The 16,791-nt window shown below is 39.4% G+C and overlaps 1 protein-coding gene across 2 annotated transcripts in view; it reads right to left on the bottom strand.

Annotated features, from left to right (window-relative positions):
• The window catches only part of OXCT1 (3-oxoacid CoA-transferase 1), a 142,863-nt gene that overhangs the window by 14,677 nt on the left and 111,395 nt on the right, over positions 1 to 16,791 (bottom strand). For both annotated transcript variants that reach the window (XM_038401717.2, XM_043514264.1), the window contains one exon: positions 7,213 to 7,302. In XM_038401717.2, the coding sequence (XP_038257645.1) occupies positions 7,213 to 7,302 (90 nt within the window). The remainder of the gene's footprint in view (positions 1 to 7,212; positions 7,303 to 16,791) is intronic.

The following is a 16,791-nucleotide window of genomic DNA, read 5'->3' on the forward strand; positions in this document are numbered from 1 at the left end:
TTCTTATCAGTGCAGGTTTGTAATAAAATCCTCTTTTTCAAGAGCATGATTAATGTGTATTCATATATTTGTTTCAGTTGGTAGGAATGTTGGGTTCTGAGGGGGATGAAGGAGCACGCCTCTGTTGAGTTTGAAGTACTTCTTAGATGCAGATGAAACAACAGTTTGCTCTCAGAGAGAAACTCTTTAGAGTAAAGGAATAAGTAGGATTGAACAGAAAATCTGCTCTGGAACAACTAGCTACCCCAAGGGAATGCTACTTGCTTCAGAAGTGGCATTACTGGTGAGGGTTGTGTGCATTTTTGGTTTTGACAGAGCATCTAAAAATCATAACAGCAGCTTTCTATTTCTGAGTTTTAGATTTATATATTTGCAGTTTCTTCACTCTTGGAGCAGCAAGAGCAAAGCAGTATTGAGACCCAAAAGCGAGGGACAAGCTTCTAAAACGTAAGCTCTCCAGGGAGAGCAAAATTCTCAATTTAAAAATAAATTAGTTTGTGAGAATGCCATTTTTCCTGCCCAACTCAAAAATGACAAACAAATAATCACATAGCAGGTTATATGAGCTGCACATCTACCATACATTCTGAATATACAGTACAATAAACCATTCAAAGAGGAGACGATAATTATAGACAGCAATCAATGAAAATACATGTTTTTGGTGTCAGTCTTGACTTTTTTTCTCAGAGAAGATAAAGAAAAATCTGGAGTGGTAGCCCACAAACATCAGGCTCTGTGACCACAAATTTGCTGAAAAATGAAGAATGTACTTTACTTTTGGTAGTATCTTCCCATAGAAAGCAGAGACAGAATAATTAATACAGGGATATCCACAACAGGCTCTCCAAAAGAAATGCACATAGGGCATTTCTCGTTCCTAAAGGCCCAAATTATACATACATGTGCAAGCGCCAGCCCTAGGGAAAATGGCACCTTGGGGAGCTTGCTGCCTGCCCCCTACAGGAAACCCTCTATGACACCTTCCCCGAAGAAGAGCTCGTTCTCCGGGTAGGGCAGGTCGGCGAAGCGAACCCAGGTGGCCTGTTCCCTGCCTGGGCTTCCCGAACAGCACACACAGATTGGATTTTTGCTCATTTTTGCACTTTTGGTTATGTATTTGCACATGCACACACACATTATTTGGTCAACTTAGGGCTCTGTTTTTGAAAGTTTGCATCTTCAGTTCACTGTTTCAGATAAAACGTGAAACTTCTATATTTTTAAATAGGAGTCTTGTTGAACTCTTTATACATGGCGCTGAAAAGTAATCCCTGAAGGCAGGTTTTTAAAAAAAAACATTTAATTTACTTAACTTTCCTAATTACTGCTATTCAAATTCCCTAAGGCATTCCTAATTTTTATAGACCTAGCTATAAATTATAACAAATGGTTTGTATAATAAAAACATAGACGAGACTATAACTTTGTTTTGGTTTCTGCTATCCCAGAGATACAAAAGATTGGCTACAGTTGTAGAAAAAAAAAAGAAGGCAAGACTAATTAGATTATCTGGTCTACTTCCCTAAGAGGATTCTTTGAGTATCTGTACACTCTTGGTGTACATGCACTGGAGAGCTGAATCTTTTACCAGCGGTGTCCACTGGGGCCATGCATGCATCTTGCATGCCTTTGTGTCTTCCCAGTTCCTGAGGGAGGAGCAACCCCAGCTGCCACTCAGTTCCTTCTTACTGTCCATGGCAGTGAGACAGAGTAACTTCAGTGTTCACCCCAATACTGTAGTCTCTCTATTGTTTCATAGTTGTTAGTGAGGTTACTGTACTTGGTTTTTCTTAATTTTTCCAAATATACATATTTGTTGTTAGTCCACCGGCAACACAATACTAATTAAGAGCTTATAATCTAAGGGTTTGATTCTGCAAGTTGGTGAGTACTCCAATCAGATCTGAACCCTCAACTGTTTTCAATTTAAACACATGAGCTGTCTCACTGACATCAACTGAGTGTAAAGAGAAGTCTTCTCAGGCAGCCTGAAAGTATCACAAGGAAATGCATGAATGCAAGTACCAAACTGAGTCTGACGGCATGGTTACACTAGAAACTTTAAAGCGCTGCCGTAGGAGTGCTCCTGTAGCACTTTGAAGTGCAAGTGTGATCGCGCACGAGCGCTGGGAAAGAGTTCTCCCAACGCTCCTGGTAATCCAGCGTTTGGCGCTAAACTCCTTGTGGAGGTGGGAGAGCAACTCCCAGAGCTCGGTGCCCGTCCATACTAGTGCTTTAAAGTGCTCAGACTTGCTGCGCTCAGGGGGGTGATTTTTCACACTCTTGATCCAGCAAGTTAGAGCCAGTGGTGAACTGGAGCCGATTCGCACGAACCTGTTGTTAAATTTTGAAGCTGGTTTAAAACCGGTTGCTAAAGGGGTGGGCAAACTCCGGCCCACGGGACTGTCCTGTCTGAGCTCACAGCTGGGGAGGCTCCCCTGAGAATCCCTTTTTAGTTTTTACTCACACGGTGGCGCTCCAGGTCTTCAGCGACATGTCCCTCACTCGTTCCGGGTCTTTGGCGCCGTTTCGGCAGCGGGTCCCTCACTCGCTCCGGGTCTTTGGTGGCAATTCGGTGGCAGGCCCTTCAGTGCCGCCAAAGACCCGATGCGACTGAAGGACATGCTGCCGAAGTGCTGCCGAAGACTTGGACCGACTGAAGGAACCGGTTCTTCAGCTTTTGGCAGCTCATCACTGGTTAGAGCTATAAAATGTAAGTGTAGACAAGCCCTTACTATGACTACTCTCTTTTAAAGATCTATTGCAGAGCAGTGCAGTGCAGTATAAAACAGTTTATAACACTTTCTAAGATAAAATAAGATTTCTGTTTGTTAATACTTGATATAATTTTCATTGTAAAGCTGAAGTATTCTTTTGCACTATAAACAGCTTTTTCAAAACTACCAGTGCTTATTTTATTTCATTTGCTTGATATTTATGCACCACAATTCTCTTCAAAATATGTACCAGACACTTAAATGTGACATTAGCATAATCATGGGGCCCTCTACAGTACCACTTAGGTGGTCTCATACATAGCACTCATTAGGGAGTTTACAGATTTCAAACACTGAGCCTCTTCACTGGCTCCATGCAGTATGTACTACCTGTACAAAATCTTTTTCTCCCCCCACAAAATAACATTTCTAAGATTAGTTATTTTAGAACAAAATCAATATGAAGTACTTTCATATAGAATCATAGAATCATAGAATCACAGAATATCAGGGTTGGAAGGGACCCCAGAAGGTCATCTAGTCCAACCCCCTGCTCAAAGCAGGACCAAGTCCCAGTTAAATCATCCCAGCCAGGGCTTTGTCAAGCCTGACCTTAAAAACCTCTAAGGAAGGAGATTCTACCACCTCCCTAGGTAACGCATTCCAGTGTTTCACCACCCTCTTAGTGAAAAAGTTTTTCCTAATATCCAATCTAAACCTCCCCCATTGCAACTTGAGACCATTACTCCTCGTTCTGTCATCTGCTACCATTGAGAACAGTCTAGAGCCATCCTCTTTGAAACCCCCTTTCAGGTAGTTGAAAGCAGCTATCAAATCCCCCCTCATTCTTCTCTTCTGCAGACTAAACAATCCCAGCTCCCTCAGCCTCTCCTCATAAGTCATGTGCTCTAGACCCCTAATCATTTTTGTTGCCCTTCGTTGTACTCTTTCCAATTTATCCACATCCTTATATGCAAGATTATTACCTTATGCAATGTTCTTTTTGTTATTTACAAAGTGAAAGAACTCACACAGGTAATTTCTGTATTGAACCTGTTTTGCTGGTACAGTGAGAAAGAGCAACACCTTAATCTGAGTTCCAGGAATCTATTATTTTAGAAGTCTTCACTAGCAAAATATATAACTGACAGTTCATGAAAAATACAAGAAGAAACTCTGGATCTGGTAAATTAATATAAGCTTAATTAATCCCCTAAATACATGCTGTGACACTGCACCCATATTCTTCATAGTGATATTATTATGATATGGTTATAGCATAATTATGATGCATTTTATGCAAGATGGGTCATGTGAGAGGTTATTGAAAGGTTATGATTTTCTGAATATGATTATCCTATTTGCATGCATTTATCGATTTTTGTATCTGAAGTTATAAATACTATGTATCTGTACTTCAAATGTAATCATACTTGGGTAATGCTCACTAGATGAGATGCTTTCAGTCTAAATAGCTAGTTGTAAAGGGCATATTCAGGGTAATGGGCCATTAGAAAGAACAATGTTTTTTTGGAGAAGCTTATCTCCCACCTGGCGAGCCTTCCTGGGAGCACTCCAGACAGTCTGTAAGCAATAGCTGCTATGACTCTACAAGGACATGTGACCAGGCCATGTGATGCTGGACTCCAGCTTGGGATGTCAGTATTTTTCAACAGACTGGTCTGGGAACCAAGCTTTGGAACAAAAGGTTCCTGCCATATACAAAAGCTATATAAGGTAGGAAGTGACATCATCTGGGATTCTTCACTCCCCACACAAGAAGACTCCTGGAAACATCTGAGGAACAAAGACTGAACTGGGGGAAGTGCTGGACACAGGCTACAGGGTTTCTAGCCTGTGTATGTAACACCCGGGGATTCCAAGCTGTAAAGCAAGTGCAGCTTGCCCTTAAAAATCAGCAACCTGCTTGCATCATCTTTTAGGGTGAGAACCTGCTAATTCATATTCAATCTATCTAGAATATTGAGTTTTGTTTGCATTTTTGTTTATTTGCTAGGTAATCTGCTTTGACCTGTTTGCTATCCCTTATAATCACTTAAAATCTATCTTTTGTAGTTTATAAACTTGTTTTTGTTTTAATCTAAGCCAGTGAATTTTGACTGGAATACTTGGGGAAAATCTCAGCTTGGTTACCACAAGTGTGTATGATCTCTTCACATCGAGGGAGAAGTGGACAAGGTATTAAACCCATATACTAGCCAGATTTGACCAGGGCAGGACGGTACTGGTCTGGGGTCCCATACTGGGAAGCTGGTGGTTAGAGAGCCTGCGTGTAACTGGAGCTGGGTGTGTCCCTACCTGTGTGAATGCTGGTGAAAGTGCAGGCAGAAGGTCTTTGAAGCTTGTCACAGCAGTACAGTGTGAGAGAGAGCTCATGCTGGTGGGTCAGGAGGCTCAGTGATACCCAATTCCAGGTGGCACCCTGGGGGGAACCCGTCACACATGCTACTAATGTAAGGTTCAATATTACAAACACTCCCAGCACAGAACGCTCATATGTAAAGTGCTCACAGGTAAAGGCAACTGGGAGAGTTTGGCCCAAATTTTCTGCCAGTATAAATTAACACAGCTCTTTTGACTTCAAGGGAGGAGCACCAATTTATACCAGCAAAAGATTTGGTCTTTTATCCCTGTGACTTGAATAGAGATCATCGTCTTAGCATATTTGCAACATGGCTCAGATGAAACAGGACCAGGATTCATCACCAAATTTGGTCCGCTGGTTGGATCATTACCTTCCCCAGCCAAGACTGAGTACTACGGGGAATGTGACATGAATGCTGATCCACCATTCGTCTGCTTATTTTATACTGTAATGCCTTTAGAACTCATATAAATAACCCTGTAAAGCTTGCAGGGTTTGATACAATTTATTTTTCTTTTAATTAGTGCTTGAGGTGCCAGATTGCCAACTCTATCCTTATCTGAAGGACAGAGGCAACGTGGGCAATGGCTGTAAATGCTTCAGCAATCTGCTTCAACCATTCTGAGGAACAACCCCTGGTGATCGAGTGAGCACACCAACTCATTTCACATAAAGAAAAGGAGTACTTGTGGCACCTTAGAGACTAACAAATTTCACATAGACCCCTGAACTGCTCTGTGATGGTGGTGGTTTTCATTTACTACTGTCCTTCGTTACTTATGAACCAGTGAAAGATTCTATAAACCATTTTCCAGTGCCTTGTTAGTTTTCATTAAAACTACCATTGTTATTTTGTTATAGAGTTTAATGCCTGAAGGGTCCACCAGATCATCTAATCTGACCTCCCCAAACACCACCCAGCATCCGCGCACTAAATCCAACAACAGAAATTAGACCATAGTATTACAGTCCACAGAAGACTAGACAACTATGTGCCCTTGGCAGAGAATAGGAGGGACCAAGGTGCATCAGTGCTCAATGGAAGGGAAATGATTAAGTGAGATATACCCAGATAGTCCTGGCAAGTGACCTGCACTCATGTACTGCAAAGGAAGGTGAAAAAACCCCAAGGTCACTGCCAATCTAACTTGGGAAAAATTCTTTTCTGACCCTACATATGATGATCAGTTAGCATCTAAGCAAGAATTAGTCAGGAAAGCACATGAATGAGAAAACGATCAATGCCACATCAGAAGTTTGGCCCATACCGTCCAATGTGCCATCTTCAGCTGCAGCCATCCCTGATGCTTCTGACGAAGGAGATAAAGAAAACCATCCCAGAATACATTGTGGGGGGAGGGAAGGGGTGTGGAGAGGAGATCCCTTTGTTTTACCATACTTTGTTTTTTTGTTTTTTCTTTCTATATTCTACCACTATCTACAAGTTTAGTTCAAATGTGAATTTAAAAAGGTAGATTTTTAATATTTTAGCAGTTAAAAAACACCACACAACTCTCCTAAGCAATCAAAATGTCCAACCAATATTGCAATGTTTCCCAAAGTGCAGGGTTGCCACTTAGACCCCTGGATTGTTTACTCTAGAGTCTCAGCATTCATTGTTTACCAAAAATGAAAGTCTCTAACTTTGTATTTCTGATGCAGCAATATGAAACAGACTGTATGAAATCAAGCAGATAAGGTTTGTTTCATTGAGCTGTCACTATCAATTTGGACAGCAATTTCAATGGCAAATTTCTTTTCCTCACAGTGAAACGAATGTCCATGGAAAACTTTATTTTTCCAGTCTGCTGTAAGGTGAAGAACAAGTACCATCTATAGCATCTGCTGTAGATCCAGCACTTTGCACACACATTAAAATTATATAAAATCACTAAAGAATGTGTGTGATTTAAAAATACTAATTTTTTTAAGCCACAGATTTGTACCCAAGAAAGAAATAAATGTCTTAAACACCTTTTAGTACATTTATTGCAACTAACAGCAACAGTCTCAAGAATCTCCACAAGGTAGATAAAGTAACTGTTTGTTATAGTGCAAAATATTGGTTTAGATCTTAACATCTAGAAGGATGAGATAAAGCTTTACCTTGGCTGAGTGCTCCATGGTGACGACCACTTTGGTTTGTTCACTAGACACCAAGTCCATAGCACCGCCCATTCCTTTCACCATCTTACCCTAAAACAGAATTTTGAAAAGAAGAGTCAAATGCCTTGATATATTTACTACAAGAGGAACCAGTTTAAAATGAGACAAACATTTTGCTGCACTGAGATTAAATCTTTTCAGAAAGACAAGCATGCGTGCCAGTTTTCTATGCCAAAAAAAGCACTGTATATCGTATCATATTGCCATTGACAGAACAATTTTGTAAGGAAACATGCAGCCAGTTATATTCTGCTGCCCATTCTAAGAATCGACTGCGCTATCTAACGTGATTAGAAAGAAAGTCATGAAAGAAAACACATGGTTAATGTCATCATTGGTGTAACTCAACTGAAGACAAAGGAGATAGGTACCAATTCAGCAAAGGATTTAAGCCAGTGGTGGGCTGCATGCAGCCCATCAGGGTAAGCTGACTGCGAGCTGCAAGACATTTTGCTGAGGTTAAGTGTCTGCAGGCATGGCCCCCCGCAGCTCCCATTGGTCAAGCTGAGGGATGTGCTGGAAGTTTCCTTTTCTTTTGGCAAAAGAAAATTTTGTTAGCTAAAAATTTGCAACAAGAAGATCTGTGCTTGTGCTGATTTGAAAACCATGGGTTTAGCACCACGGCAGCTCAAGCTGCTGTCTCTATTTCACACCAGAGCTCTTTGTTATGTTGTTTTGGAAATAATTAAATAAATAAATATGGATCAATATTGATTTCTCTTTGTTCTTCAGCATGCAATGTTTCCTACTTTTATGATATGCATTATTCCTTTTAAAGTGTGACATAAATTCATAGGCCAGAAGAGACCATTGTGATCATCTGGTCTGATCTCCTGTGACTCAGGCCACAATACTTCCCCAAAATAATTCCTAGAGCATATCTTTTAGAAAAACAGCTAATCTTGGTTTAAAAATTGTCAGTGATGGAGAATCAACCACAACGCTTGGTCAATTGTTCAAATGGTTAATTACTCTCACTGTTAAAATTTTACGCCTTATTCCCAGTCTTATTCCCTTATTTGTCTAGCTTCACCTTTCAGCCGTTAGATCATGATATATCTTTCCCTATAGATTGATGAGCCCATTATTAAATATTCGTTCCCCATGTAGATAATTAAAACTGTAATCAAGTCACCTCTTAACATTCTCTTTCTTGTGCTAAACACATTGAGTTCCTAGAGTTTATCATTAAAAGGCATGTTTTCTAATCCTTTAATCATTTTTGTGGCTCTTCTCTGAACACTCTCCAACTAACCAACATCCTTCTTGAATTGTGGGCACTAGAACTGGACACAGTATTCCAGTAGTGGTCGCACCAGTGCCAAATACAGAGGCAAAATATCTTCTTTACTCCTACTTAAGATTCCCATATATGCATTCCAGGATCACATTAGCTCTTTTGCTCACAGCATCATACTGGGACTTCATGTTCAGCTGATTATCCACCATGACCCCCTAAAATTTTTCAGTCACTCTTTCCCAGAATAGGGTCCCTCATCCTGTAAGGATGGTCTACATTCTTTGTTCCTAAATGTATACATTTAACCACATTAAAACATACATTGTTTACTTTTGGCCAGTTAACCAAGGGATCCAGATTGCTCTGAATCAGTGACCTGTCCTCTTCATGATTTACAACACCCCCAATGTGTGTCTCATTTGAAAACTTTATCAGAGACAATTTTATGTTTGCTTCTAGGTCATTGACAAAAATGTTAAATAACCCAGGACAAAGAACCAATTCCTGTAGGATCCCACTGGAAACAGATCCACTTGATTATGACTCTCCATTTGCAATTAAATTCAGGTAGCTGGTTTTTAATCCATTTAATGTGTGCCATATTAACTTCATATTGTTCTAGCTTTTTTAAAATCAAAATGTTGTGCAGTACCAAGTCAAACACCTTCCAGAAGTCTTAATACATTATGAGCTGTAGCTCACGAAAGCTTATGCTCTAATAAATTTGTTAGTCTCTAAGGTGCCACAAGTACTCCTTTTCTTTTTGCGAATACAGACTAACACGGCTGCTACTCTGAAACCTATGTCAACACTATTACCTTTATCAACTAAACTTGTAATCTCAACAAAAAAAAATCAAATTAGTTTGACTGGATCTATTTTTCCATAAATCCATGTTAAATTTGCAAGAATTCCTTTACCTTCCTTTAGTTCTTTATTAATCGAGTCCCAGGTCAGCAGCTCCATTATCTTGTCGAGGATCTGTGTCATGTTGACAGGCCTATAATTACCAAGGTCATCCCATTTACCCTTTTTAAAAACTGGCACAATAGCTTTCTTTCAGTTTTCTGGAACTTTCCCAGTGCTCCAAGACTTCTTGAAAAATTAATGTTCCAGCAAGCTCCCGAACAAGCTGTTTTAGACCTCTTGGATAAAAGTTATCTGCTAATTTTAAAATGTCTAACTTCAGAAGCTTCTGTTTACATTGTCCTCAGATACTAGTGGAAGAAAAGATTGTTACCATCACCATAGAGCCTATATAATCTGTTTTCCCCCAAATACATAACTGCACGCAATGTTATATTGGATATAAGTGCTTGTAGTGTATATTTAGCTATGGTTTTCTGCCTGCTGCATCATTAAATTAAATGGCTTGTCAATCTCTGCCTCCCTGTGTGCTGTGGATAAGACTGTCAGGCAATTTGAGAGTAAGGGCCTAACAAAGTGAGAAGAGACTGCTTTCTGTCATGAAGGTTTTATCATTGTTCTTCCTTTGATTGGCTGTTTTCTTTTATCGAAAATAAGTAATCTTGACTGAAATACATGTTTTTCTTTTTGTGTATGGAAAACATAACAGTGTTAGGTCAAACAACCTGGAAAGAGACGTACATATGGGGAGCTTTCAAATGCAAAACTTTCCCCTGATAATTCTTTCTTTTCCACTTATTTCCTGCTGTCCCATACTTCAATAAGGCAACGCAGTGCTTACCTATGATCCATGACATAAAGCATACAGTGTATCATGTCATACAGAAAAGAAGCTTATTCTATTACCAATTTGGCCAGCAACTTCAGTGGAAATTTCTTTACCACAGAGAAACAAATATCCATGAAAAATTGCATTTTTCTGCATTTTTTTGTAAGGTGAAAAACAACTGCCAACTGTCAAAGCTTCCCCAGCTCTTTCTACCTACATTAAATAATTTAAAATATGTTCATTGGCCATATTAATAATTTGTATTAAATCAAGAGATTTTCATTCAAAACGTAAATAATTTACTAGCACTTGATTATGATTAGCATCTTTAGTAATTATAAGAAACATTTTGAACCCTCTCCAAAATAAAAAAAAAAAACTTGGGAGACTTTGCTTTAATGATACATTTCAAAATATTTGTTTGAAACTGCAATCCTAGAAGGAGTATCAACATTTACCTTGGGAGAGTGCTGCTCTGTGTCAGCCACTCAGATTTGTGCACTGGACATTAATTGACAGCACTATCCAAACTTTCCCCTGGAAACCCGGAAATACAGAGTTCTGCAGAGGCTGAATTGTCTTCTCAGCAACCTTGCACAGACACTTATCTAGGGCATGGTGCAGAGATAGCTAAATATGTGGCATTGTTTCCTCTTAACCCTGCAAAACTTTCATGGTGGAGTTATCATGGATTATGCCACCCTAGTCATTAACATGCCCACATGATAATGTTGAAGCTCCCTTATAGGGTCCCTGGGTAGTTTTGCTTCCTTTAGTTATCTGGAGAGCCATGTAGATTAAGACTCACTGAGAAAGGATGCTGATGGTGCAGCATGGCAAGTCTGCAGCTGGAGATATTCTCCTCTATGGCCCAGGCAGGAGGATATTGCATCCCTCCATGTATTTGGAGGGAATGTAAGTTGAGCACAGGGGCTTTTGGCCCTTTGCATCAAGCCTTCGCTGCTAATGGGATGCTCTTTTTTTTAATCAATGCTGCAACTGGGGATTTCTTTCCTTCCCTTCATTCACCAGTTTAAGATCCTGATCCAGCAAGGCACTTAAAAAGCATGTGCTAAATTCAAGCTCCTGAGCAGCTTAATGTTTAAATTGCATTTAGAGAAGCATATCATGCCTAAGGACCATATACTGCCCTCCATCCATGTGCAGAACTCCGATTGATTGGCTTTTCCCCACACACTAGTCACGTGGGAAGGGGAAGAAGAGCATTTTAAAGAGGTTGAATAGAAACTGACTGAAAAAACATCATACAACTATTTGAAGTTATATACTCTACAAGAGAAATAGGTTCATATTACTAAAATTGAACATCACTATTTGGGCCAGATACATGTTGCTGCCAATAGGAGTGTGGAAATCAGGTTGTGAATTTCCTCTCTGTGTGGTCCCTACTAGTATCAGATGGGGTCATGCGAGTCTGTATGTGCAAAGTAGGGTTAAGGGCTCCCAAACCCATGATTTCTCAGAAAGTCACTTTAGTTCCTTTATGCTGAAAATGGGCCCTCAGACCAAAGACAAATAAGCAGATCTTGGTCTGTTCTAAGTGAAAACAGAGCTCTCGGTCCCCAGTTATAACTCCTACTATCGCTGCACATTGACAAGGGATTTCTGTTACTTTTAAAGCTCAATGCTAGATTTAATTGCAGTCAACATATACCAGATTGTTCGTTAAATGATTTGAGTGCCTTGTGCGCAAAATTAAGCCTGTCTTAAAAATAAATATTTACTTTTCCTGGAAACTGCCTGCAACAGCAGCCAACAGTTACATGAAATTTCTGCTAAAAGCTAATTAAGGCTGATAGCAGTGGGCATTGAAGGAGGCATTGAGTTGAGAGGCAGAACTACACTGTTTCACTTAACACAGAAGTTAGAGTATTAATTGCTATCTAATTTTCTCTTAAATAGGATAAAATGCAGTAGGTACAATAGGTCACTCTCTGCAACTTGATTAAACACTCTTAATAGAAATGTTGTAATTAAATAACCTGCAGTAAGTAGAGAGACTAACTGCTTTAGTCAACTCCTTGGAAAAACCAAAATTATTTTAAAATTGGCAACAGATAGAAATACACCCTAAAGTTTATTTCAGAGTAGCAGCCGTGTTAGTCTGTATTCGCAAAAAGAAAAGCTGTAGCTCACGAAAGCTTATGCTCTAATAAATTTGTTAGTCTCTAAGGTGCCACAAGTACTCCTTTTCTTTTTGCTAAAGTTTATTATACCCCTTCCCCAGAAGCTTGTATAGGATTCAGGGTTTGTACTTTTTTAGGTGCTGTTTTTCTTTAAATGAGCATTGTAAGCTTCTAAGTACATTAATGGAACTTGTTTGGGAATCCGGAGGAAAGATTTATTTTAGTGCACTGGTTCAAATTCTCCCAAACAACATGCATTATAATAAGAACATTCTTTATCAATCAGAGTTGGGATTAGGAAGAAAGTTTTTCAAATCAGCTCTTCGCCTTCCCTAAAATAGGAATACTTACAAAAGAGGGGGTAGAAAGAGGCTTACTGTTGCTTTCCTTCTCCTTTGTGCCAGTATAACTGCTACAAAAGTGCACAGGGATGGAATGAATTCTCCCTCCTACTGCCACCTTTTCAGCAGTTCAGTTTGAATTTAAAGATACCTTGGGAAGTCACGGACACTATACAGATATTGTAAAGATGCCCTGCATATTTTGCTCCCTCTGAGGTTCATGGTGGCTTGCACCTGCCCAAAGGGACTTTCTAAGAATATCTGTATGGTACAGAGCAGAATCCTGTGCCAGTCATAGGAATAAAGAATACTCCAGAGGGATCCAATGGAAAGAGCTGGGGTTATTAAGCAAATGAAGGAACAGCTCTAATAATTCCCTGTGTGATCAAGAAATGAGGGTTTAAGTGAACACACACCATAACAGGAAACTGAGACCAATTGCTTAGTCCATGCTCATTGCTAGTCATATGCCTCAGGTTTAAACACACTGTAAGTAGTTTATCACCATTGGTGCTGGAACTAGGAGAGCTGGGCATGCGGCAGCACCCCCCGGTTTGAAGTGGTTTCCATCATTTACAGGGTTTACAGTTTAGTTTAATGGCTTTCAGCACCCCCATCTAAAAATTGTTCCAGCACCTAGGCTTATCACATCAGTCAGCTGGATACTATCAGGATATATTAAATCAATATGAAAAGGAGTACTTGTGGCACCTTAGAGACTAACAAATTTATTTGAGCATAAGCTTTCGTGAGCTACAGCTCACTTCATCGCTTATGCTCAAATGAATTTGTTAGTCTCTAAGAAAGAAAAGGAGTACCCGTGGCACCTTAGAGACTAACAAATTTATTAGAGCATAAGCTTTCGTGAGCTACAGCTGTAGCTCACGAAAGTGAGCTGTAGCTCACAAAAGCTTATGCTCTAATAAATTTGTTAGTCTCTAAGGTACCACGGGTACTCCTTTTCTTTTTGCGAATACAGACTAACACGGCTGCTACTCTGAAATTAGTCTCTAAGGTGCCACAAGTACTCCTTTTCTTTTTGCGAATACAGACTAACACGGCTGCTACTCTGAAATTAGTCTCTAAGGTGCCACAAGTACTCCTTTTCTTTTTGCGAATACAGACTAACACGGCTGCTACTCTGAAACCTGTCATTAAATCAATATGAATGTTGTCTGCCTTTCCTTTGTCAACTAGTGATAAGAAACCATATGCTTCACTCTGTGTTCTGGATTAATAAAAGGGTTGCTTCAGAAACTCTTGCATGCCATTGTGAATGCTGTTACTTTGAAGCTGTATCAGCTAAACCACAATTTTCACACCATCTGCACCTAGTGATGCAGGTAGCCATCAAATAACCAGAGTGACTGATTTAACTACTTAATAGTGTTTACAGTTCAAGTTGACCTTTTAAATGATTATCTGGAAGGATTTTGAACAAACTGCCTAGGATGGGGAAAGAAATGAGAATTTGGCATTAATGCTGATTAATTTCCAAGACTCGGATGCTTCTTTCGCCTTCATGACGTGGAGCTAAGGAAAACCTCACAAAACCAACCAGATGGAGAGTAGAGTCAGCATGACTCCCCTACCTTCCTACCCCTACACTTGAAGGAGATCCTGTTTTGGACTCAGCTGGCCTAGTGGAACATGTTGGAGGGCTGGGGGGAGGGGCAGATATGGGTATCAGTTGCTATTTCCAGCCTCCTTGCTAAGCAAAGGGGTTAGATCTTCCAGGAAATAGTGAATGAGAGTAACAGTGATTGGACTAACCTAACTCCTCTGTAGTGCTCTCTCTGCTGGGAGGCACGGGGCCACAAGGAATGGGTCTTGCTTAAAAGGTAAACCTGAAACCTGTACAGAGAGCTTTTTGCTCTGCCTGACTACTTAGTGAGCTTCAATGGTACTCATCGATCCCCAACCTACATTAGCCCTGGAGGCCCCTCCATCTTCCATAAGGCTGCTATCATCACTCGTGTATGTGAAGGATTCAAGTGAGACGCATACAACAAGGAACAATAAGAAAATATAATCTGCATTACATGTTTCTGTAGGAGTTGAAAAAAAATATCAGTATATCAGCAAGCTCCAGGGAAGCCCTGAATTACAATTATAAAGAAAAGCTCTCAGAGGATATAGAATGTTTTGTAAAGAAAATAATTATGTGCCTATATAAATAGTGTAAGTATAACATTGCACATCAATATACTCTGTTCACAAGTGAAATTATGTTTATAGTAGCTTGCTTCCAAAAAAGAAAATCACTCTTCTTCCAGTATTTTATTTTCCATTTCCCCAATGGAGGAAAGATTTTACTGGATAGAGCTTGAAGATGAATTGCTCTAGAATATACTTGCTTTCTCATTTTTTTCAGTAACTGCAGGGCCTCAAATGGCACAATTACAGAATTATTGTAATTATATTGTCATCCCTGACAGCTAGATTAGATTTTACTCAGAAAGACTAACTGAAGGAACATTAGCAAGGAATACTAGGAAGTCATTAATGGTATTTTTGTGGCAGTTGAGTGGGTGAAAGAAATAACGCAGAAGCAAACAGTTAAAGTCCTTGAATGTAATAATTGTGTATGTACATGCTATTAGATATACACATGGCAAAGATTTTTTTAAAAACTGATGTCTAAATTTAACTTCTAGATACATATTTAGCCATTAAATAGGTGGCCTTATTTTCAAAAGTGTTAAACACCCATTTCCCATTGAACTTCCACAACAAAACATGGAAATAAAAGACAGTAGATATAATTTTCAAAAGAGCCTTTCAATGGGATTTAGACACTTCTGAAAATGCAATTTAGGCTCCTAAGTAATTTATGAACTTTTGAAAATTTCACCAAATACCTTTTTCCTAAAATTTAGTATGCTTAAAAATGACTCTTCTGGGGATGTTAAATATTTATTTTCTATAACAGAAGTAATTTAAAATATGACATATGCCTAAAGGAAAGTTAGTCAATTTTTATGAAGTTAGTTTCCCATAAAACTCATTCAAAATGACTGTTGGCACTGAATTAAAACTGCAAAGTGAAATTCAAATGAATGAACTGAAAGTGCATCTCAAGAGCTACTTAAACCAATGTCTTAATGCTGTGCAGCATTCAAATACACGCACTATATGAAGATGTTAATTACTATGACAGGGTTAGAGAGCATAAAGTTAAGCTTTCCATTTAGCTGTACATGGCCCCACCAAAATGTAGTGCATGTTGTACAGTGATTATTAAATGTTAATTCCAAGAACTGCATACATAACATCCGTGCTCACCCAGTGATTATGGTTCCACAGTTAAGTTTGCAAGTGCCATTCCATTCTAGAACTAACTTGGGGATCAAGGATTTTTTGACATATCTTCTTGTCTTTGAAATAGGCAATGAATATTTTTAGTCTGAAAAAGCTGCTCATTGTAGGAAGCTGTGCAAGTCAGATTTCTCATTCCCCCCCAATAAAAATGTCTAGGACAGCACCCATAACCATCCCGATTATGAGCCCTATACTCCCACTACGCTATGAAGTGTGGCAAAGAGCAAATCAAAATAAAATAGGACAGAAAAGCCTCACCTGCAGTGGAAGGAGAAATGGAGCTAATACAACATGCTCTACTCTTCCTTTCACACTGCAGTGGCCTCTTTATGGCAGTAATTATGTGCTATAAGGCTCTGCAGGATTTCCAGGTGTGTATTTGTTGGGAGAGAGGCAGGTGGAACTAGAAAGCTGATCAACATTACATGCTTCATTTACAAAGCAGATGTCTGCAAGGAAGTTAATGCTTTTGCCTATAATTTAAATAATATCATTACTTGGAAACCGTAGAACTCAGATAAGCATGAGAATCCAGGTAACTGCAGGCTCCCCAGTCTTGAGTTAACAGATTGCCCCCACCATATTTTCTGCAACATGCCTAATTTGTTTTCATGCAATCTGGGGTAGCTGCTCGAAAATGCACTGGAAATTAGCAGCACAGCTCCCATGAACATTCAGAGATGTACAAATCTAATGAACGTAATTAGCCCGAATATTTTCTGTTTATATAGCACTTAGTTGCTTACTTGGTAGCAGTAGGTAATCATTCCACTA

Source organism: Dermochelys coriacea, chromosome 5 (genome assembly GCF_009764565.3).
Source record: "Dermochelys coriacea isolate rDerCor1 chromosome 5, rDerCor1.pri.v4, whole genome shotgun sequence".
NCBI classification, from domain to species: Eukaryota; Metazoa; Chordata; order Testudines; family Dermochelyidae; genus Dermochelys; species Dermochelys coriacea.